The 22,744-nt window shown below is 41.4% G+C and overlaps 4 protein-coding genes and 5 non-coding genes across 10 annotated transcripts; 8 read left to right on the forward strand and 1 right to left on the reverse strand.

Moving 5' to 3' along the window:
- The first annotated feature begins 5,290 nt into the window (after positions 1–5,290).
- On the forward strand, positions 5,291–7,707 carry snapc5 (small nuclear RNA activating complex, polypeptide 5). Of its 2 annotated transcripts, XM_030053318.1 has the most exons (4): positions 5,291–5,474; positions 5,739–5,866; positions 5,974–6,054; positions 6,993–7,707. In XM_030053318.1, the coding sequence occupies exons 2-4, from the start codon at positions 5,777–5,779 to the stop codon at positions 7,182–7,184; spliced, it is 363 nt and encodes a 120-aa protein (XP_029909178.1). In that variant the 5' UTR covers positions 5,291–5,474; positions 5,739–5,776; the 3' UTR covers positions 7,185–7,707. The 2 variants fall into 2 exon arrangements, with proteins under 2 accessions (XP_029909178.1, XP_029909179.1); XM_030053319.1 differs by having other exon boundaries at positions 5,291–5,866.
- Positions 7,708–9,295: 1,588 nt separating this feature from the next.
- On the forward strand, positions 9,296–14,016 carry lctlb (lactase-like b). The gene is made up of 14 exons (XM_030053315.1): positions 9,296–9,422; positions 9,559–9,719; positions 9,856–9,943; positions 10,036–10,145; positions 10,260–10,388; positions 10,768–10,863; positions 11,004–11,058; positions 11,165–11,330; positions 11,421–11,694; positions 11,862–11,988; positions 12,417–12,616; positions 12,800–12,863; positions 13,586–13,630; positions 13,790–14,016. Exons 1-14 carry the CDS (start codon positions 9,296–9,298, stop codon positions 13,903–13,905), a joined length of 1,758 nt encoding a protein of 585 aa, XP_029909175.1. The 3' UTR covers positions 13,906–14,016.
- Positions 14,017–14,111: 95 nt separating this feature from the next.
- On the reverse strand, positions 14,112–18,864 carry zwilch (zwilch kinetochore protein). The gene is made up of 18 exons (XM_030053314.1): positions 18,686–18,864; positions 18,520–18,562; positions 18,318–18,410; positions 17,843–17,964; positions 17,520–17,707; positions 17,316–17,395; positions 17,079–17,234; positions 16,763–16,834; positions 16,570–16,663; positions 16,433–16,485; positions 16,255–16,357; positions 16,078–16,157; positions 15,803–15,959; positions 15,624–15,652; positions 15,396–15,532; positions 15,185–15,280; positions 14,739–14,854; positions 14,112–14,615 (listed from the first exon to the last, which is right to left on the reverse strand). Exons 1-18 carry the CDS (start codon positions 18,733–18,735, stop codon positions 14,527–14,529), a joined length of 1,758 nt encoding a protein of 585 aa, XP_029909174.1. The 5' UTR covers positions 18,736–18,864; the 3' UTR covers positions 14,112–14,526.
- Positions 18,865–19,199: 335 nt separating this feature from the next.
- On the forward strand, positions 19,200–22,737 carry rpl4 (ribosomal protein L4). Its single transcript, XM_030053965.1, has 10 exons — positions 19,200–19,355; positions 20,061–20,232; positions 20,364–20,470; positions 20,714–20,852; positions 21,150–21,274; positions 21,538–21,667; positions 21,772–21,928; positions 22,128–22,211; positions 22,399–22,519; positions 22,604–22,737. Exons 1-10 carry the CDS (start codon positions 19,353–19,355, stop codon positions 22,676–22,678), a joined length of 1,113 nt encoding a protein of 370 aa, XP_029909825.1. The 5' UTR covers positions 19,200–19,352; the 3' UTR covers positions 22,679–22,737.
- LOC115361338 (small nucleolar RNA SNORD16) lies at positions 20,547–20,645 on the forward strand. Its single transcript, XR_003928410.1, has one exon. It is a non-coding gene; the product is annotated as a small nucleolar RNA SNORD16 (small nucleolar RNA).
- LOC115361339 (small nucleolar RNA SNORD16) lies at positions 20,967–21,066 on the forward strand. The gene has a single exon (XR_003928411.1). It is a non-coding gene; the product is annotated as a small nucleolar RNA SNORD16 (small nucleolar RNA).
- LOC115361335 (small nucleolar RNA SNORD18) lies at positions 21,326–21,393 on the forward strand. The gene has a single exon (XR_003928407.1). It is a non-coding gene; the product is annotated as a small nucleolar RNA SNORD18 (small nucleolar RNA).
- On the forward strand, positions 21,988–22,059 carry LOC115361336 (small nucleolar RNA SNORD18). Its single transcript, XR_003928408.1, has one exon. It is a non-coding gene; the product is annotated as a small nucleolar RNA SNORD18 (small nucleolar RNA).
- LOC115361337 (small nucleolar RNA SNORD18) lies at positions 22,255–22,322 on the forward strand. Its single transcript, XR_003928409.1, has one exon. It is a non-coding gene; the product is annotated as a small nucleolar RNA SNORD18 (small nucleolar RNA).
- Positions 22,738–22,744: the final 7 nt, after the last annotated feature.

Raw genomic sequence — 22,744 nt, forward strand, 5'->3', positions numbered from 1 at the left:
GCAGAGAGAGAGAGAGAGAGACCAAGAGAGAGAGAGAGAGAGAGAGTGAAAGTGTAATTAATCACACTACAGTCAGTGGGCCTGGTCTGGGGGAGGTGAGCTTGAGTTCTGGGTCTGTTTGCTGGTCCCAAGAGAGAGGCCGGTGGAACAGGAATGCTGTATATGGGTGGTCAATTAGTTTACAGATTTCAGCTGTGACAGAGGCATTCTCCTCAGCCCCAGCCCCAGAGTCCCTCCCGTCATCCCCGACCAAACCACATCATATCAAGGCCCAAACCGCATGCCATGATCTGAGGCATTCCCCAGGCTGGAACATAAAGAAGCTCACTCCATTTAGCCCAACCTAAATCAACAGCTTTTTACTGTGGTTACACTGGATTGCCTTACATCCATGATCTGCCCATGCTTTTAGCCCCTTTCAGTTTTCCATGCATCCATGTCTCCTCTGAGAACCAGACCTCCATCAATGTGTCACACTGCAGGGCTTTCCTTTCGCTGGGATCACAGCAACTTGCACATCCTGTCCAATTTGACCCAATAAACTTATACCTCTCTAGACAGATCGGTTCCACTATAAAAGCCAAACAAAGACCATGTAAACTGACTGAAACCTGAACAGGAATAAATCCGCTTCCATGAGCTTGGCATGGATCGGGGTGCTGTACTTAAAGCGTCCTCCAGAACATGAGTGTTTAAGATAATAAAGCACTAACGTGAACAATAATCCAGCTTCTCAGCCAATAAAGGGAGTGATGTTGGGCGGTTAATATACTCTCGTCATCAAAAGAGGGATTCGCTACAGCTGTAGTGGGCACCTGGCTGCAGATTTACACTTAAAAACAAACACACACACTCTCTCTCTCAAAACAAAGTGTTGACAGACATAGACCACACCGTGAACCATATCACACTGCTGTGATTAATTTGGTCATTTAGACTACTATCAATCATCTCCTGTAAATCAGTGACAGAATTCCCATTGAGATTAGGCAGCTGATTGATTTAATGGGAAAGGTTTAAACACACAATCTCAAAAGAATTCAGGGTAGGTAAACTGTGCTATTGTTTTACGTGTTCACTTAAAGCTAGCAGGTTTAATCGCTTTACAAAATCTGATATATGGACATAATATCTTTCTTCTGGCACAGGATATTGCATGGACGGGTGTAAACGTCTATAGATTTATTTATAACTGTATGTATAACGTGCATTTGTGTACACTTGGATCTATATCAGTAGCCTTGATCTTACACACATCCAACCATTCAACACCAAGGTACGTATCCATACCTTTTGAGCTCTGTGTACGTGCTGAAGATTGTACTGATTGCAATGAATGTGTTTTAATGTGTTTGTCCCACTGAGTGTGCGTGCCAATTTGCATGCATATGTGTGCGTGGGAGGTCAGGCAGGAAATGTAAAGGTTGAGGTAGTTCCTTGGAAACAAAGGCTCCGGCATCTCCACATGGGCCCTTTCCTTTCATAGGCGCCTGGGGCTTCTCTCCACATCACCGTACTGCCTAAGAGGGAACATCCTGGAGCCACCACCCCCACCTTTCCCTCCACATTCTATAGATAGGCTGGCCTTTGGTACATTATAGACATGTAAAGCACTCGCTAAAAGAATGCACAGCTTCATCACTCAAAAGTAAGTCTCAGAGAAAGGCTCTCTCAGCCTGGTCACCCTGTTCCACAGATAGATGACATGCAGCGCTGGCCTGATCTGTTTTTTCTCAGCTGCAGTTACAAGGGAACCTATGATTGCCCAGTGGCTCACCTACCCCCATCAACTTCACAAACCCTTCACTGCACTCTTACAATCTTATCTCCCCGGGTCTCCCCTTACAATCTGTATCATCATCCTCTCTCCCTCTCCATCTTTCGTCCCTCCGCTATTCCTTGCTCTTGCTCTCTCCTTCACTGTCCCAGTTGAAAATTGAGTCATAACTTCCTGACGGCACTGTTCAAAGGTCAGCCCCCCCAACCCCACCCCACCTCCTTTCCTCCTCTCCCTTTTGTGAGGCCCCTCTTCCAACACGCCCAGCACTGCATTCCACAGACGGTGGGAGCACCTTCAAACGCTCCGCGAGCAGACAAGACCACCACTACCAGCGGCACGAAGGGCAACAGAGCTCTGGCCTCAGCTGCCATCAGGCCTCAGCTCAGGACCTCAACCCAGCTGAGGAGAGCTCTGACTGGAAGAAAATGCAGTGTAGCAGCAAGCGAGTCCATGTGATGACAAGGAGAAAGCAACTGTTGCTGCAGTGTATTAGCCCCCTTCATCATGCTGAAGCCAGCTCCTGCCACTGAGGGGCCTCTCCCGGCTGTGCTGGGCCACAGTTCCTCTCTCCTGACCCCCAAAATCCTGATGCTCTCCCCTACACTGACAAACAGCTCCAGTTTCAGCCTCCCAAAGCGCCTCCACGCTCAATAAAATTCTTACACACAACAAGAGCCATGACTAATGATTATTGTCATCATCAATTAACATAAAGGTCTGTTTTGTCATTCATTTCATAATTTAGTCTATAAATTGACAAAAAGAATGACAAATGCTCACTGGAAGTTAGCAGAGCCCAAATTTATGTCTTCAAATTGCTTCGTTGGCCAGATGGTCAGATGATAATCTGAGTGAGGCGGTAATCAGCAAATGCTATGATTTTTTTTTCTTTATGAATTAACTATTAACCAGTTATCAAAATTTTCTTTGATTGTCTGTGGATCAAGTCATCAATTAATTGACTAATTTGTAATCAGATCAGGGGTGGGAGCATGTACACATGTAGACATGTACACAGTCAAACACCAAATGTGTAGTAAAAAACTTTAAAACATTTTTTTTTTTTTTTTGATGATTTGTGACTGAAGGATTTAATGACATTTTTATAAAGACTGTGTTGCTGTTTTCATTAATGCTACTATAACACTAAGCTGGAAGTTACTGAATTTATGGCTGGAATTAATTTCTTATTGAAGGATCAATCACCACACACATACCCCCTCCACCATCACTCTGAGAAAATTTCTTCATGTACACATGTAGGAATCTTCCTCAATTTACTGACCCTTGCTTCAGATCAGTGTAATCCAACGTGGGATTACTAAGGGATCAAGGAAACACGGACACCTGCTTGTCCACAATTCCCACACAGCTCAGTGTGTGTTACCTGGAGTTGCTGTTGGGTCTGGAGAGGTGACACTGCACTTTAGTTGGCTTCTGCTTCTCACCTTAAACACAGACAGCATCTTTCCACTGAGACTATACGCACAAACATTAAGCGCACAGAGAAGATGAAAGATAACATGAAAACAGTAACCTTCTCCAAAATGACATTATGCTGGTTGGGATACACGAGTGTACAAAGAGACGCGCAGATTCACAGGGAGGACGGCCATTAAGGACTTTCACAAAGAGTGCCATGGGTAAATGGGCCACATCCTATCCTGATTAAATTAAAGTTACACAGAGCATGACTAAGGATGAGTGAATCGTCATAAAAAAAAAAAAAAAAAAACAGCATATATCTTGTATATTTAGAATGAAGATTCTATATATGGATGCAGCTGGAACGAACAGTGCCACATCTGAAACGTAAATAGCCCAGAGAGACCTTTTCTGTTCTTCTCTCAGTCTAAAATCTGATTATGAAATGATGGTCTAGCAAGGGCAATAGAATGTATTTGCTTTAAGGAAATCTGAGCAGTCTACATCTTACAGCAGCCCTTTTTCATGTGTGTGAACACAGACAGGTATGTCTCTCCTCTTGGCCAGGCTCCATTGTTAGTCTCCAGTCGTGCCTACGTGCTGTGATTATCAGTGCACACATCTGGATGGACTTAGTCAAGGAATCCTATAAAGAACTTAATGGGCTTTTCTAACATTTTTTGAAGAATGATTAAGAGCTGTTTCAGATCTGCTTCACATCAATGAGTTCCATCTGTGATTTATTTGAGTTTTCACTGAATTCGTTATCTACTTTACTTGCTCCCTTTCTGTGTTAGTAGGGGTTTGGGAAAAATTAGGGGGTCATGCTTTGCAGGTAATACACAGTCAACTGTTGTGTATGGGCAGTGCTTGAACAAGTAAGCAGGGTTGCAATGGGAAACTTAATCAATGACAAACAACACAAACGCCAAAAGTGTTCTCTTTTTGTACCTCGAAAGTGATCCCAGCTTCCCTGTAACTCAAATCATGTTTCTGTCAAATTGCATTAAAGGCCTTAGATACCACTTTTATACACTTGATTTTTCCAACAAATTAGTCTTTAAACGTGGATGTTTGTTTCTTTTTGAACAACCACTGATGTTTAGGTGTTTAGGACAACCTTACACCTTGCATTAGTTCAGCCATTGCCAGTATAATCTGCTGAAGTGGAAAGCAGGCTCAGTTTTAGGCCTTTTTGTCTTCCTATAGTGTGACCTTTATGTTTTATGAGGGAGGCTAACACCGTGAACTACATTTGTTACAAATTAGGCTTCCTAGTGCCATAAAGTTGACACCTGCCACTTCAAACTTCTCTTTGGATAGGAGGACTGACCACTGATAGCAGTGCCGGAAAGAAAGACATAGCCTACCTGAGCAACTTGGTCGTTCAAACAGAAAATATAACGTTTAATATTTTTAGGTTTTAGGTTTTATTTCTTACACATGACTACTTGTTTGTCTTGGGCCTACATTACAAGACTACCACTTGATTTTCCTGTCGATGAAAAATAAGGTTTGCTTAAAGAAATATCCCATCGTCTACAATTTGTTTTTCTCACCACCATGGTCGATCTATCATCGCTGCCCTCTGTGAGGTTCACCAGGCGATGCCACACAAAGCAACACCTCGGCCGCGCCACCAGATGTCGCCAAAACACCCGCACAAGTGGACGCACACTATTAATGCCTCCTTCAAGTGCTTTTCGGAAGCTGGTGCATCTGCGAAGCGTTGTAAATACAAGTTACCACCTGCATTTGCTTTTAGTCTGAAATCTTTCCAAAAAAGGACCCGCAAACTAAGTGTTTTTGGTGTCACTTGTTCTACTTTAGAAACTGGATGACACAGAGGCGGAAAAAACGGCACGTCAGGTTTTTTTTTATTATTTATTGTTGTTGTTTATTTTCTCAATAATCTCAATATTTTTTATTCAAAAATATAAAAGAGTAAAATTACTGTACTATTTTGCGAATTACATCTTTATAATAATGTTTCACTCAAACCGGTCGATGTTCAGTTAGCAGAAGAGAGGCTACAACACTGACTCTAATATTTCCTACGGTACTTGAAGGCACCAACAGTCCGGATGTGACCACATTAACACGCAAATTAATGGAGCTCGCAACAAAACACTGGCAGCTACAAGTCATCAGCTTAGTTACCAGAGCTCAAAACAAAGATTCCCCAATAACCATTTAGGAGCGGCACCTAATCTTCTGTATCGCGGACTTCAACGTTGATATGTCGCTGTAGGAAGAAGTGTAAACAGAGGTAGCATGCTTAAACCTCTTTTAAATCACGATTAGCATGCGTGAAGCTTAGCTAGCAGATACCTTCGTCTAAGTAAGCTGTTTAGCCGTAGCAGCCGCCTAGCAGCGCTGGTTGGTACACAACTTTAGATTTCACGTCTGTCAGGCCTGAGTCGTATATAAGGAGCATTGTTGGGAAGGTGGTCGATATGATATCAGTGCACCTCACAGCTATGTAAATCGCATTTAAATGGCTAGCTGTCTGACGTCTGTTGTCTTCGTGCAGTTTTGAGGAATGGTCTAAGTGCAGCGACACCAGCAAACATGCACAGTCGTCTACAGGAGCTGAAGAAGGAAGAGGAGACTCTCCTCAAAATCAAAGTCATGTTACAAGACCAGCTGAACAGGTTAAAGGTGAGTGGGAGAGAGTGCAGGGTTTTCATTGGTTGGGAGCTGGCATGTCTGCTGCTGTACCTGTGGTGTCTCATGTGAGGTGCTGTCTGGTGTCCACTCTGTTTCAGTTTGAAGAAGGAGCCTTGAAATCAATCATTAATGGTCAGGTAGAAGAAGGAGCCTCTCAGCCCCTGTTTCCAGATACAGAGGTAAATCGCAGTGGAAGGACAACACATTTCATGAACACTTCTGATGTTAGTTTTAGAGCTAACGCCATCCACGTTTCTCAATACCTCATTGAAAAATGCAGCAAAAACAGATCTTCCCATCAGCTCACACACTCCTCATTTAAAACTAATATTACCACTTTTGATTTTAGTTGTAGTGATATTAGCATTGTCAGAGCATCAGTGACAGCATCAGGCCACAACTCTGCTAGTCACTACATCATGATGAATCAAAATATCTTGTGTCTGTCTTAATTTAAATGAATGTAGTTGAATGTAGTTATCACTCATGAAATATGATCAGCTGTATCAACTTTGATGCTGTCTCTGGATTTTAAAAGTAATAAATGATGGCATTCACATGTTGAAATGCACTCACTGGGTCAACAACTTGGGGCAAGTTTTGGTTCTTTTGATTCTGAGATATGCAGGAGACTCGTTTCTTCATTTGAAAACATCAGCTGAAAACTATCAATGCTACTTTACTTTGTCTTGTTTCGACTGTCATAACTTTCCTGCTGCAAATGCACTAGGTAGCAGCAAGGGTTGAAACACAAACTCAGACTTGTTCATATATAACTTACTGTGAACATCTGTACACATGTTGCCTTATAGTTTTAGACTTAGTTTTCCACTGATTACCCTTAAGGCACATGAGGTTCTGGCCTCTAGCTTTATGTTTGAGAAGAACTAGATCCTCAGACGAGGCTCCATTCGAGGCTAAAGGTTAAAAACTAAAATTTGCTCTTGGGGCCCTTGGCTTGGAAATGCTGTGTCTGGGGATCTTGTATTTTCATACAAATTGTCTCTCAGTTTTGTAGACAGGCTTTTATAAAGTTTGCATCCCTCTTTTCCTTTTCTGATTTGTAAATACTTTTAGAGGATCAGTTTGAAATGTTTACTTGTTGTCCTTCTTACAGGTTCATGTCAGCGTTGATGATGAAAGCGAGATCAATCAAACCAAACTGCTGTTGAGCGCTCCTGCAGATTATGATATGGAGGAGGAGGAAGAAGATGAAGATGAGGAAGAGGAGGAGGAGGATGAAGAGGATGACGATCAGCTTGATTTAGTGCCTGAGGGGGATGAGGAAGAAGATGAGGATGATTACTGAGGTTTTTAGCTGCCTTGGTATTGCAGTGTACTTGTAATAGTTGCACCACTGAAGAAGAACCATTGATAAATGGACAGTTCTTTATTTGTTGACCTCTTTTTTTATCACTTAAGAAGTTTACTTTATTCTGACAAAGCAAATAAGCAATTTGATATGAAGTGTTAAGTGGATGGTAACAGTCACAGTGTGATGAAGTGTGGTAGTAACAGTTTTTTCTCCTTTGCCTAATTAAAGGCATGTTGTCAAGTTTACGTACCATATTAGAATTTATGTGTCCATTTTCCTGGTAAATGTCTCACTGTAATACAGTAAGACAGTGTTATAGGTGCTTGTAGCTTACTGTTGATATTGTACTGATGATATTGTACATCTTGATGATAAGTGTCTGAGCAGCAATTCAAAGGATTTGAGATGTGTCTCTTAGCATGAAACTGTATGGCTGGGCCATATAAGAAGGCAGTGAACCTGCATTATGTAATTAGGTCTAACTGTAAGCACAAAATAAAATGTTTTGCATAGGGTTCACTTGACTGTTTTTTTATATATATATACAGTTCCAGTCATAATCCAATGTCCTTGTCACATTAGTAATTAAGAAATGCAAGGAATATATATTTCATGCAGTATGAGCTGTAAGAGGACAGATCCAGATTATGGTCCATTTCCTCCTCAGATGTGTTAAGATTATCCTTGTGTCACATTCTTGTCCTAACCCGACCTCGGCATCTACTTTTCAAATGGGTAATGCAGTGCAAACACTTTCCACTAGCAAACCATTCAGCATTTTCTAAACAGCTAAAACAATACAGTGAGCCTCACAATAAGGCCTGCTTTCACACCGAGAGCAGGGACAGCTCTGGAGAAGGGTGGTGCTACAGCACACAACGTACAATAGGGATTCCACCAATAGATATATACACATGGTCCACTGCTCCAGGAGAGCTTAGATTCACCCAGGGCCTTGGGTTCAGTACACTCCTCTGCTAATGAATGCTTCATAAGATACACAGGTAACTGAACATTTACTACTCTTTATGACTTATTGTTTCTGCAAACTCAGTTTTCATGGCGTGATACAGATGGATACTATGGCAACAAGTTTTTTACTTTTGTGTGAGTGAAGTTAAAATGGCATGTAATTGCATTGTATTTGATACAGATGACTACACCTGATATTTTGTTGCAAAGTGGTCCACTTTGCAATCATTTAAACTGGAAAATCCATGTTACTAGCCTGATGTGCATTCATTAACAAATAGTATCCATTAGGAGCACTGAGCTGAATTTGTGAAATCCATACCAGCTACTGGCTAGAAAAACATAAATCTTTAAAAAAAAAAAAAAAAAAAGGTGGCAAGGAAAGTATTTTGCAATTAAGATTTCTAATGGCTTGTACATAGACAAAAGTTTGAGCAGTTTGAACCTTCATCAGAGCTCTCATGATGAATAAGTAAATTATGATGCCTTTATTTTCTAAGATTTGTGTGTACATCACTAGAGTTTTAAAGATTTTAAAATACAACACATTCCCAATAATGGCCAAATGATGAGGCTATGTTTGCACATTCACTTTCAGTCTAATTTATTGTGAAATAGTATCCAGAAGTTGTTTTATCCTTCTATTGTTACGTGATAGTGTACAGTAAACATATCAGCCTTTCTAACATTAACTTTGCTTACAGAGGTGAAACCGTAGTTTGTAAGGGATCTGTCTGCCTCAGCGAAATGAGCTCACACTCCATTGAGTCTGAATAGGGGCAGTTGGCTCTGCATTAGGAACACAGGAGCCCCCCCATGGTCCATTGCACTGGATGCTTCTAGACTGTTTGATGACTATTTACACATCATCACATTAGGAATTTCTTTTCACTCTTTCTACTCTTGGTTTTCAAAAAACAGGCACGCATTTGTGCACAAACTCCTGGATTTATCGTTGTTTGTTTTGTGGCCCAGAAACAAGATGGTTAAGTGGTGGCATTGAGATTGTTTCAGGGGACTCTGAATGGTTTTTGTTTGTGTGTTTGTTTGTTTGTTTGTGTTTCTCTGTGCAGAAATCAGTGAGTGACTGGAGTATAACCAAAGAGTGACTGTGCTGCAGGCTCAGGAGTACCATGCTGCCCCGCTGTGCAGTCAGGGTGTGCCATGTGCTTGTGTTGGTGCTGTGTCTGTCTGCGGCTGAGGACTTCGACTGGACAAAGAACGACCGCGGCTCCTTCTATTATGGCACTTTTCCAGCTGGTATGAGCACATAGCAAGTCTTGTGCACTCGCTTTTGAAATTCACTGGGATTGAGGCATTATAATAAATGGTATTGTACGGCTTATAGGCTGGTTTCCTACGTCACCTAACTCTGAGTTGGTTGTTGGATTATTAGGATTTTCGTGGGGTGCCGGCAGTTCAGCCTATCAGACAGAAGGAGCCTGGGACAAAGATGGAAAAGGACTGAGCATCTGGGATGTGTTCACCCACAAGAAAGGCAAAGTCCAGCGTAATGAGACAGGGGATTCCTCTTGTGAGGGCTACTACAAAATCAAGGTATGCTGGTGATCAAGGGACAAAGCTGGTATACAAACACTGTGTATCTGTGTACATGAGTGTGTGACAGAGAAAAATAGTGTGAGAGAAGTAGGCAACAGCAAATGTAATCATCTCTTTTCTCTGTGCTGTACAGGATGACATCTCTTTGATGAAGGAGCTAAAGCTGAACCACTATCGTTTCTCCATCTCCTGGCCTAGAATCATTCCGACTGGCATTAAGTGTGAGTGCCCGATTTTGGCTCAAGCTTTTTGAAATAGAACTGCCAAATATGATTCAGTCTGTTGATGGATAAAAACTCTTTGCACTTTGCAGCTGATCATGTAAATGAGAAAGGAATCCAGTACTATGACAATCTGATAGACCATCTGCTGGAGAGCAAGATCACCCCCATTGTCACCCTGTATCACTGGGATCTTCCACAGGTATACAAAATACGGACTACCAACATCAATCGCGATACTTTCCCATCATAGCAGTGTATACTAATTAATCTTCATCTCTTTACTGGCTGGGTTTTTATGTTTCTGCTTTTTCAGGTTTTGCAAGAGAAATATGGAGGGTGGCAGAACATCAGCATGGTCAATCATTTCAATGATTTTGCTAACCTGTGCTTTGAGAGATTTGGAAACCGAGTGAAGTACTGGATCACTTTCAACAACCCGTGGGTAGGTTCTTGGGATGTCACAGCACATGAATTTGGTAGCTGATACCAATACCAGTGAAATTCCGTGTTTCTCAATACCTGAGTGAATACCACAGCAAAAACAGATACTGACATCAGCGCATGCTCCCCCTTTAAAAACTTATATTATTATTATATTAACATTAACAAGTATTTGAACATACGGCCTACAGACACCTAAATATTGATTCTCGTCACATTCCTAGTAGTTTTATTTTTTTTTTTTTAGTTTTCAGTCACGTTTTCACTGGTGCCCCCACTTTGAAATATTAAAATAACAGTTTTTTTGGTAGTAGAGCTGGGATACGCATGGAGCTACCTGTTATTGTAATGTGATGTTCTGACATTTTATTTAACCACAGTCAGTAGCTGTTGAAGGCTATGAGACAGGTGAGCATGCTCCTGGACTGAAGCTGAGAGGAACTGGGGCCTACAGGGCTGCCCATCACATGATAAAGGTACAAAGCTGTGAATGTAAAATGTATATGTATCAAAAATATGTATCTGTGAATGAGCACTTTGGGTTGAAATGGAATTCTTATTCATAACAGAGACTGTTTTTGTTTTTCGTGGTTGGATTTTTCTTTTTTTCCTGTAGGCACACGCTAAAGTTTGGCACACATATGACACTCAGTGGAGGGCCAAACAAAAAGGTAAACAAGGTCAAAGCCATTCAGTGGCAATCTGAACATAATCCTGAAAATGTCTCTGAACAGTAGTGTCTCTCTGAGCACTGAGAGCCGCTGTCCACATCTGTAGGTCTGATTGGCATCTCTCTGTCTGGGGACTGGGGAGAGCCGGTGGACATCGGAAACCAGAAAGACATTGAAGCCGCTGAGAGATACGTCCAGTTCTACCTCGGCTGGTTTGCCACACCCGTCTTCCATGGCGACTACCCTCAAGTGATGAAAGACTTCATTGGCAAGTTATTCTGGACAAAATTGATCAAGAGATCATGTAAAAATGATATTAGTCAGTGGGATGTTTGACTTTAACCCTCTATGTGTCCAGGGAGAAAGAGTGGCCAACAGGGTCTGGGAACGTCTCGCCTGCCCACATTCTCCTCCCAAGAGAAGAGCTACATCAAGGGCACCTGTGACTTCCTTGGCATTGGTCACTTCACCACCCGCTACATCACCCAAAAGAACTACCCAGTGGGCCGTAGTGGCAGCAGCTACTTCACCGACCGAGACCTGGCTGAGCTGGTTGACCCCCGCTGGCCAGACCCCGGGTCTGAGTGGCTCTACTCTGTGCCATGGGGCTTCAGGCGTCTGCTTAATTTTGTCAAGGTGAAACATGGACCCTGTGGTGTAGACTTAATGATACACAGCAAGTTGATTAAAGTTTCTTCTCCACCATATAAATCAAAACAGCTAAAAGGAGCATAACACATTGCCCCTCTTTTGATTTCATGTAAAAGCAACTTACATTGTATTGTGATTTGTTCCCCATATAGACTCAGTATGGGAACCCAATGATCTATGTGACAGAGAACGGCGTGTCTGAGAAGATGTTATGCACAGAGCTCTGTGACGACTGGAGGATACAGTATTACAAAGACTACATCAATGAAATGCTAAAAGGCGAGTGGGCGGCAACATGTGAATTAGAGCTGGGCGATATGGACAAAATCAAATATCACAGTGTCTTTAACTGAAGATGTAAATACAAATATTGTCTCATAAGTCTCATACGCTCAGAAAACTACATCTGTTTAATGTCATGCTACTTTAAAAATCAGGAGAAGAAGGTACTTCTGTCATATCACTAGATCACAATATCCAAAATCCTAGCTATCTAGTCTCAAATCATGGTTATGACAAAATATCAATATATCGCCCAGCCTTAATTGTGAATGTGATCTATACATACCAATATTACACTACACACACAGAGGAAAAAGTATGGGCTTTAGTATTTCATGCTAATCTGACAATTAAGAACAAAATAATTCAAGATCCATCTTCATTTTATAATCAGCTTGCACTTTCTCTTTTGGGGTGTCACTCAGCTATCAAAGATGGCGTCAATGTGAGGGGCTACACTGCGTGGTCCCTGCTGGACAAGTTTGAGTGGGACGAGGGCTACTCTGAGAGGTTTGGCTTGTACTATGTGGACTTCAGGAACAAAAACAAGCCCCGCTATCCCAAGGCTTCCGTTCAGTACTACAAACGCATAATCAGCTCAAATGGATTCCCCAATCAGAGAGAGGTAAGAGATAGTGTGGCTGCTCAAATACCTGCTTCTCATCACTGTACTGATAACTAATACATATACAGATCTACCCAACTGCTTTCCCTGAGATTATGACCTTTGCAGTAACTGTATTCACTCTATCATAATGCTGTTGAATATATAAGTACTGACGGACAGCTGTGCTAAATATCTTTACAGGTTGAGAACTGGAGAAAGAAGGCGATTGAGACTTGTTCTTCCAGTAACCAGCTCTTAGCTGCAGGTCAGTTCATCCATAACAAACCTCACCTTTTTTTTTCAGTGACAGGAGGTGAATAACTAGCTGGGGTAAACAAATAAAGATTCTGACACAAATGTCAAAAACCTGCTGATAGGCTTTAATGGAGACAAAAATATATCTGCAATTATAAAAATAAAAAAAAAAATCAGACTTTAATAGGTGTTTCTGTTCTATAAGCACCTTAGAACACTCATGAACCAATTATTAGTTAATTAGGGAATGTGGAAATGGAAAGACTAGATACCAAAATTTCTAACAGGATTTTTCTTTGTTTGCCCCTCCAGCTAGAAGAAAATCCAAGGAACATGCCGAAATGCCAAAGGTTTGGCCAGTGCATGATGAAGTTTAGAACTTAAGGGGTACATTATCTTCCATTAAGGCACTGTCTTTTAAGCTGTTCTGAATGTGTGGCTTTAAGTCTGACCTGCAGAGTGAAGTTTGAGCACGTCAACACTAACTTCAACTTTACTGACTTTGCACAACTCAAGCAATAGCTTGCATTGTATGATGTGTGCAATTTTGTATTTTTTAGAATGCTTTAAATCCAGTTTGCAACCCCCGCCCCCTTTCCCCATGTCACAGCAGCTTTAACAGAAAATTGATAAGCATTTCAGCATATCTGTACATGTGGCCACTACGTGCATACAGTTCTCAAAGGGTTAATGTGCCTTCATTCAACTCAGTAATTTCTCTTTCTTTATTAGAGGAACAGCGGAGTACTGCTGCCAATATTCTAAGACTTATACATGGTAAGAAATCACTTATTCTCATACTAAATCAGATAAAAGATGACCTAGGAAAATGATTAACCCTTTGAGTGCTGTGCTTGAGCATCATTAGACTGCTTTCTAAGCACTGTGTGCACTACATGCAAGTGAGTCGTTAACATGTGTCTGTGTGCTTTGCAGACCCTTTGACCAGCCACATGGAGATGGTAACTGAGATTGTTGTTCCCACTGTGTGCACACTCTCTATTTTACTCAGTGCCATTTTCCTTATGTTCCTGCTGCGGAGGCGGAACTAGAAATCAGCTCTCAAAGTATGCATGTTCACCAGCATAAACATATGTATACACACATACATACATGCATCTTGTATAGGCATAATTTCTTTAATTTGTCATGTGTGAGCATATCTTATGATTCAAACTGAATATTGAGAGTTAATTAGAATTCTTTTAAAAATTTCTTCATTTGATGTGCATTCAATGTTTGCTGTACAATGGGACACTGCTTTAAACACTGCTTTATTGATTTATTACCAAACATTCGCACAGTGGGGATAAAACTGCCACATGTTGGATTTTTTGTTATTAAAACATCAACGTGAAATATCACTTTTGCAAACAGCTGAAATGATCTTTGTGTCTTCATTTGGTCAAATTTGGGAGTACTCGAGCTTAATTAACCGCAACTGTTTCAACACTCTTTTGCTTGCACAGGAAAAAACAAACAAACAAACAAAAAAGCTGTTTTCATAATGCATTTGACAATGATATATTAAAATAAAAATCATACACTGGTCTCTGTAAGCTTTGTGATGAGGTTTTTACACATTTCAATATTAAGATAAATTTATTAGTAACTGTGATATCAAAATAAACTGATCATCCCTTAGATTGTTTTCAGTTGTAGTTCGTGTGAATTCAAGCAAAGCTGACGAGGCTGCAGCACACCATGGTGGTAAAGTAGGCAGGCTCCCTGTCGTCTCCATTGACCGTTTCAATTATGTTCTCTGTAAAATAAAATAAAATGAGGACAAAAGAAATTATCCATAGCTAATAATAGTTAAAAAAAACAAAAAAAAAAAACAACAACAACTATGTGATATGTATTTATAGGACTACAAAAAGGTCACCTGTTTCAAAGATGACATGATCGAACAGTGGTCTGTCACTGAACTGCAGCGATGTCTTGACCTCACGAGAACCGTGGCCACTGGACACCTCGACCCCCCACACAACTGGATGGGTTCTGTAGCGCGCACACACACATTCATATGAGGGATAAGGTAATAGCCCCCCCTTTATTTTTTGGCAGAACAAAATAATCCTACTTAAACTTCTGTCTAAATCTCTTTAATTAAAATTCATTAACTTTAACTTACGTTTTCCATAGAGCAACTAACAAGCTTCTAATGCAACTGTATGTGACGCATGACAGTATATGTCCTGTCCAATCAATGCTTCCTTCACTATCACTATTTTGTCATTTATGACATGAATGAAAATGTAATAATTTCAAACATATTTACAGATTTATTTGGAGCTACTCAAGTAATGTGCAAACAGATGTATTCCTTACTCCTGGTAGAAGTGGCTGATCAGGGCAGGTGTGATTTGCAGTTTGAATTCATGGTCTTCATCATATGGGTGCGTTTTGTAATACTGCAAGCATGATCTAGGAGAATGGAAAAAGAAATAAAAGACTGAAAATTTCTGTAATCTAACTTCATATGAGGCAAAACACATATTTTGCATGAGATAAATCACTGCAACAAGCCGACTCGATTTACTGTGTGAGGGAGAACAGCCGGTCGTAGGGCAAACCCAGGAAGGTGCTGCAGGTCACAATTACTTCCAGCAGATGGTGCAGTTTCCTCACTCGAGCAACTTGCTCCTGCAGATCAACCTCTGTGCTGAGATAGAAACTCTGTGGAGTGTGAAACACACATGCAGAAATTTGCAAGAGGACTCATTTGAAAGTGGTTGTCTGCAAGTCTTTAGAATAATCTTGATCTTACCAAGTGGTTGAGAGTTGTCAGTTCTTCACCTGAGAGGAACAAAGATCAGCACATGTATGTAAAAAAACTGCATTTTCACAATATTATCCTGAGCTCAGGTGGCATGCATTATCTTGAGGTTCCAAAATCACATGGAAAGCACACATAAATGTCAGAAAAAATGCTACTGAAGAGGTTACCAATGAGGTAATTGATGTAATCCTTTCTCATCTTGTCCAGTCCCATCTCCAGCAGCATGTGGACAGGGGTGAGCCCTGAAAGAGACACATGATCGATCTGCTGGTGGTAGGACTGTAGGATGAGTTTGCTGAGGGAGCTGCTGCTGTCCCGGTGAATCTGGAGGAAGCAACACAAAACAAGAAACAGCCTTGTAATAGACGACACTTATTATGGTCCTCATTTTTTTCTTCATAACCGATTAACAGCTAGTTTTCAAAAGCTGCATCAAACATACCCACGGTTTAATGTCGCCATATCTTAAGGCCTCAATAACCAGTTTCAGACAGTCTCCAACATCTTGATACGAAGTCACACCTGTAATGAATACAATAGAATTTTCAGTGTCTTTCCCACGATGGAAACTATGGAATTACAGTGTCCCAAAGAGGAAACCCACACTGGACTCACTCACTCTTTCTCATCCGAACCCACAGCTGCTCTACAAAATCCAAGTCGCCTCGTTCCATTAGAGAGTTAAAAATGGACGGCTCCGACTCAGTCTTCAGCTTTGATGGCTGCTGGTAAACAGTGAGTGGTGAGCAAACAGTAAAATGTATTCTCAAAGTCCAATCTTTAAATTACCATCATACCTCAGCTGTTTTTGCAGCCTGATCCTGTAGTGTCTTTGCAGTCGTCTGAAGTTCTGAAAGAGTATACAGTATTCTTAATTATCTGTCAACATTAAATCATAGTCGATTTTTGTAGATGTTAAACAAAACGTCCAAACCTTCTAGGTAGGCCTTGGTGAGATTCACAGCTGAATTAGTTTCCACGGGCTCCATCCATTCAGTCTCACCAGTTCTCAAACCGTCAGCAAGAGTCTGGCAATAACAGCGATTAGAAATATTAAGAGAATATAAAGCATTTATACTTACACTCACTCACCTCAAATAATTGTGACACAAAATTATAACACAAACCTGAAGAAACTCCAGCTCCCTGTACATCTCGAACATTGGACTTCTCATGTCGCCGCCGGTAACTTTGATGTTCTGCATGTGCACAGAAGAAAAAGGAGGCAAAAATAACATTAATAATGAGTAAATGTGAGGAGGTCTAGAAAAAAAAGCAGTCATTACCACTTAACAGACATAGATTTTCATTGTACATGTATGATTAATGAAAGTATTTTTTCATTTTTCATTTTACTTCATGATTAAAGGCAGTTTTACAGACCTTAAGATAAAGTATTATATTCAAGATGAAGAGTATGAGCCAAGACTGACTGCTGCTTACCAGAGTTGCTGTGGAGGACAGAGGTGGCATCTCAAGGATGCTCTCTACGTGGCTCCAGGTAAAATCCACTGTCACATAATTCTGGGACTCAATCACAGTGTTTTCAACAACAGTGGAGCCAAACAAGGTGTACTTAGCGCTGCCTTTTATCACCATCTGGAAACATTGACAGAAGTGTGTCAGTGATGATTCTTTAATGACTTAATGACCTACAAAAGAAGAGGAGCCATGCCATACCGAGGACGAATGATGTCTTTTCTTGTGCTCTTGTTTAAGTTCATCTAAGGTAGGAAATGATCCTCTATCCACTGCTGAATCTAAAAAAAAAATAAAAAATAATAACATACAAAACTTTCATAATTATCGAGGGAAACACAATGAATTTACTTTGTCAGTAATGTTTTAAGTATGGAATGTTCAAATAAAGTCTCTGTGCCATACCTTTGCAGGTGACAGAGTATAATTTGACACCGGTTACTTTATCGCCTGTGCAGACTGTTTCCGCCCCTAACCAGGACGTCCCGACAGGATCAGACATGTCACACCGAACCCACAGAGGGAGTACTGCCGACTTGACCACAGAGGAGACATTAGCATTTTGAGATATTGTGTACCAAGACAGCAGTTGTCTGTAAAATGAAAGGAAAAAAAAAATACAGTCATCTTACAAAACTATACAGGCAACACAATCCTACCATCACTTATCTTACAGGAATGAAAATATGAAATGTAATTCCAAACAGTGTGAATATTGCATATATCACCTTGCTTTCATGATGTTGAGCGGTTGTGGTCCCAAATCTGCCAGAGATACACTGACCTCGCCATCAGAGCTTGATGTCGTGTCATCCATTTTCTTATCATCAGGTTCAGTTATTTTTGGGACCTTGTCAAATCAAAAAATAAAAGCATATAGTACAGGTCAACAGTGATAAAGGACTGATTTACAGTCAGGACAGATATCTGCAGTGATGCCAAACTCTTGCACCCCCAAAAACATATATTTGGCCTGTGATGTACTTTCCAGATTGTAATTTTGGTTGTTTAAGTAATCAGTGATCACAGTCTGAAGAGCAGCTTGAGGGTCAGGTGTACATGCACTCATACCAATGGTGTACAAATAATTTGGAGAAAAAAAAAAAAAAAGAACTTAAATGAAACACTACTTTAATCTATTATCACTGTGAAAGCATGCATGTAGCTGAATAGTGCACACCAAAGAAAAAGAAAACAACTCACAGCTTTTTCACAGATGAAGAGCGGCTGGCTGCCACAGTACATATTTAGCACAGCAGATCCATCTCTCCCACTCTGTATTATCTGGATGTCTTCCTGAAACCCCAGACATTTACATTAGCGCATTAAACCAAAATTATCCAACTGGACGCACATGAACATATCACAACTCCATCGAAATTTGCTAGGTCAAGTTAACATTTACCTCATATGTAGTTGAATCCTTATTTTCATCGTTTTGGAGAGACCTGGGAAGCAAAGGGAGGCATTAAAACTGAGAGTAAACTAACTCTAATACACTAAACGAGCTAAAGCGTCACTTGTTATCATTTGCTAACAGTCACAGAGCCGCTAACAAACACCAAACTCACCGAAGAGTATTTAAAAACTCCTTGGCATTCGTTATCGCTTTTGCAGCCATTTCAAAATTACACAGAAAACACACAGACAAAAGAAGTTAACCGAAAGATAAAAACTAATCTGGTGAAAAAATGCGCAGCAGCCACTGCTCCTGTTTTGACAGTCGCGGGCTTACAGGTGACGAAAGAGCGACGTCATGAGGTTAAAGGTCATCAACTTAATTAAGTAATTTTATATCACCAAAATGTACAGATTAAATCAGTAAGGTGTGTTAATGGTGTCAGGTGCATGACGAATTACCTTATCAAGAAAATAATAATTACTGAATAGAAAATAGAAACTGTTGACCTCGAATGTAGTTCGGCGGTTAAGTTCATCCCCCGGTACATGCACTATAAAAGTAGTGCCAGTGTTTGCTGTCGTTTTTAAAGAGGTCTGGAGAGCCATGGAACTGTATTAAAAAAATCTTAAATTGTAATTTGCCTTTGATGCAAACTCTGTTGTGCATCACCATCTGTGCTGAGCATAAGACTTGTGGGGCCTGTGGCAGTGCCGGAAGTAGTCCTTCGTCGTCGCGGAGGCATATACGTTTTGGGTTAATTCGCCAACTTCCTTTTTACTGTGGCCGCCATAGCGTGAGGAGCGTGGTCCCCGGCGAGCCGAAAAAAATTAGGAAAGATGGTGAGACTTCACATTAGTGTCATGTGTTAGTGTTATTTATCAGTTTCCACATTTGTATTAAAGTTAAGACGTATGTATTCGCTGCCTTGTGGGGATATAATTGTGGGATTTAAAGCGCAGCGAGGTGAAATGCTCCCGGCTAGCGAAGCTAACACGAGGAGCCATTTTGGATGAGAAGCGTTAGCAAGCAGCCCTGTTACACGTGTGATTTTCACTTTAATGAGAGAGGACTAGCCAGCGAGCTATCAAAGGCCACTCGTTCACATGACGCTTATGTTTTCTAAAAGTTTACACTTAAGAAACGAAACGCAACAATGTGAGCGCATTTTGTTGGTAACGCGGGTGACGTTTCCCATCATGTATGATTGAGTGTAGCTCTGCTCGTGAACTATGCTGGCTAGCTTTAGCAAAGCTAACGCTAGCAGACCGGATTCAGTGTAAAGCGGCACAAGAAACAAGCTGTCAGTCGGAGAGAAGAGACATTATAAGCGGCACCACACGAGTTTAGTGAGATTAGCTGAATTCAGTGATTCACGTTGAAGCTAATCACACTACTGCGCTTGTCAGGTTGCTTGCTGTCACATGCTGAAACATGACACAAGGGAACTTTCTCAAGAGTACACAATGTAGAATGTGTAATTCCTGTTTAATCTCTTGTGCACCTGTCTGAATTTTAGTTTTGTGTTTTTTTCCTTGCTTCCCCAGGCCTGTGCCCGACCCCTCATCTCGGTTTATTCCGAGAAAGGAGAATCTTCAGGCAAGAATGTTGTCATGCCTGCTGTGTTCAAGGCTCCAATTCGCCCAGACATTGTGAACTTTGTGCACACCAACATGCGCAAAAATAGTCGCCAGCCCTATGCAGTCAGCGAGCTGGCAGGTAAGCACATTTGAACGGGCATATTTATGATATTTTGCTGTTATAACAAAGTTTTGGCATGTGTTGAATAAATTACTTGATGCCTCTTTTTTCCTGCAGCTGAGGCATGTAATCGCTTATTTATATTCCAGGTCACCAGACCAGTGCAGAGTCTTGGGGCACAGGAAGAGCTGTGGCCCGTATCCCTCGTGTGAGAGGTGGTGGTACCCACCGCTCTGGCCAGGGAGCTTTTGGAAATGTATCCATACCTCTTCACTAGGATTGAAGCCAATATGAGAATCACATTTGAGGTTCTTTTAAGATGTAAACAAACTTGCTGTGATGGTGTAATTTGCGTCTGACTCTGTGGCCAGTGACAGATTGCCTGCTGTCATAGGCTGGCACAGATGGTTGATGAATATTGAGTCTGAGCAGGTAAGAAGATTCTTTTTTTGTCATTGTAGTAGTTGTAGTATGTCTATTTCCTTGACTCCAAGTCTAGATGTGTCGTGGAGGCCGCATGTTTGCCCCCACCAAGACCTGGCGCCGCTGGCACCGCAGGATCAACACAACCCAGAAGCGCTATGCCATCTCCTCTGCCCTGGCTGCCTCTGCCATTCCTGCCCTCGTTATGTCCAAAGGTAAGCCTTGGTTGTAATTGAACATAGTAAATAGAGTAAAATGTGTTTTTCAGACACAACAAAAGCTGCAAACATTTGTTTAAACATTTTAAAACAGCAGCCTTACATTTTACTTGCCATGATGGTGTAATTTGCGTCTGACCCTGTGAACAGTGACAGTTGCCTGCTGTCTCTAAGCTGTCATTGGGTATTGATGTGTCATAAACTCTGAGCACACTCCAGCAGTAGTACGTGTTCTTCAGCAAACATAGGTCGCGTGGCTGCGTTTGAGGTTGACATGATGGTCTCTTTTCTTAGGACATCGCATTGAGGAGATTCCCGAGGTCCCACTGGTGGTGGACGACAAAGTTGAGGGCTACAAGAAGACCAAGGAGGCCGTTCTGCTGCTGAAGAAGCTTAAAGCCTGGAATGACATCAAAAAGGTAATCTTAACCGCCTTGGAAATTGAGTGTTTGAATTTCAGAGCGATAGTGCAGCCATGATGAGTTTCCACTTCAGGTCCGTGTTTCTGAATCCTGATTATATTGGAAGTTCTGAGCCCTTCAGCTATCTCAGCTTATTAAAATGACAGAGCAGCTTCATACAAATACCAGACTGAATTTATAAACCTGCAGGTTATTTGATGACAGTGTCCCTTTTCCATCTTTAGTAGTGAGCTCATGTATTATGTTTACTCCCTCATCAGGTCTATGCCTCCCAGCGCATGCGTGCCGGAAAGGGTAAGATGAGAAACCGCAGACGTATCCAACGCAAAGGTCCGTGCATCATCTACAACCAAGACGCCGGTGTCACCAAAGCCTTCAGAAATATCCCAGGTACTGAGAACAGTAAACGTCTTAACATCAGTTTTTTTTAAGGCTGATTTATTGCTCTGCACCCTGAAAGTTGGTTGTTGGTTAATTATTGTGGGTGTTTACAGGCATCACCCTGCAGAACGTGAACAAACTGAACCTCCTGAGGCTCGCCCCTGGTGGTCATGTCGGCCGCTTCTGCATCTGGACTGAGAGCGCTTTCCGCAAGTTGGATGAGCTGTACGGCACCTGGCGCAAACCTGCCTCCCTGAAGGTGGATTACAAGTGAGTATTCAGGGAATGTTATATTGTCGCACTCATGAAACTAATATTGCTCAGATGTATTGCAGTGATGAGCTTCCACTTCATGGTCCGTGTTTTTGAAACGAAATGATAACTTCAGAAGTTCTGAGTTCGAGCTACACATCAACATAACTTTATAATGCACAAGGACCCCTTTCTTAATGTGTCATACTTGTTTCAGCCTTCCAATGCACAAGATGACCAACACAGACTTGAGCAGGATTTTGAAGAGTGAGGAGATCCAGAAAGCACTTCGTGCACCTAAGTAAGTACCACACAGTTTGTAATTTTTATTCAAATGTTTTGTCAGATTATGATGAGTTTCCACTTCAGGTCCGTGTTTCTGAACCCTGATTATCATGGAAGTCCTGAGTCATGCAGCTAATTTATCACAAAGATGGCACATGAGCAAAATATACACATCTGTAATTTTTTTTCTGTTCCCATTACAGCAAGAAGATCAACCGCAGAGTTCTGAAGAAGAACCCACTGAAGAACCTGAGGATAATGCTGAAATTGAACCCCTACGCCAAGACAGCAAGACGTCATGCCATCCTTCTGCACGACCCCACTGTAAGTAGCAGAAGATGTAAGCTGGTAGGCGAACACTAGCTTAGGTCATCATTGTTTATCCAATCTCTTTCTGCCTCTCCACAGATCAAGGCCAAGATGCTGAAACCCAAGAAGAAGAAGCCAGTGAAGAAGGCAGCACCTGCAAAGGCCAAGGAATAAATCTGTCCATACAGACTGTGGGGCTCACTGATGACATAAATAAAATTGTTTCAAATACACGAGTCA

The sequence above is a fragment of the Myripristis murdjan genome, chromosome 6 (genome assembly GCF_902150065.1).
Source record: "Myripristis murdjan chromosome 6, fMyrMur1.1, whole genome shotgun sequence".
NCBI classification, from domain to species: domain Eukaryota; kingdom Metazoa; phylum Chordata; class Actinopteri; order Holocentriformes; family Holocentridae; genus Myripristis; species Myripristis murdjan.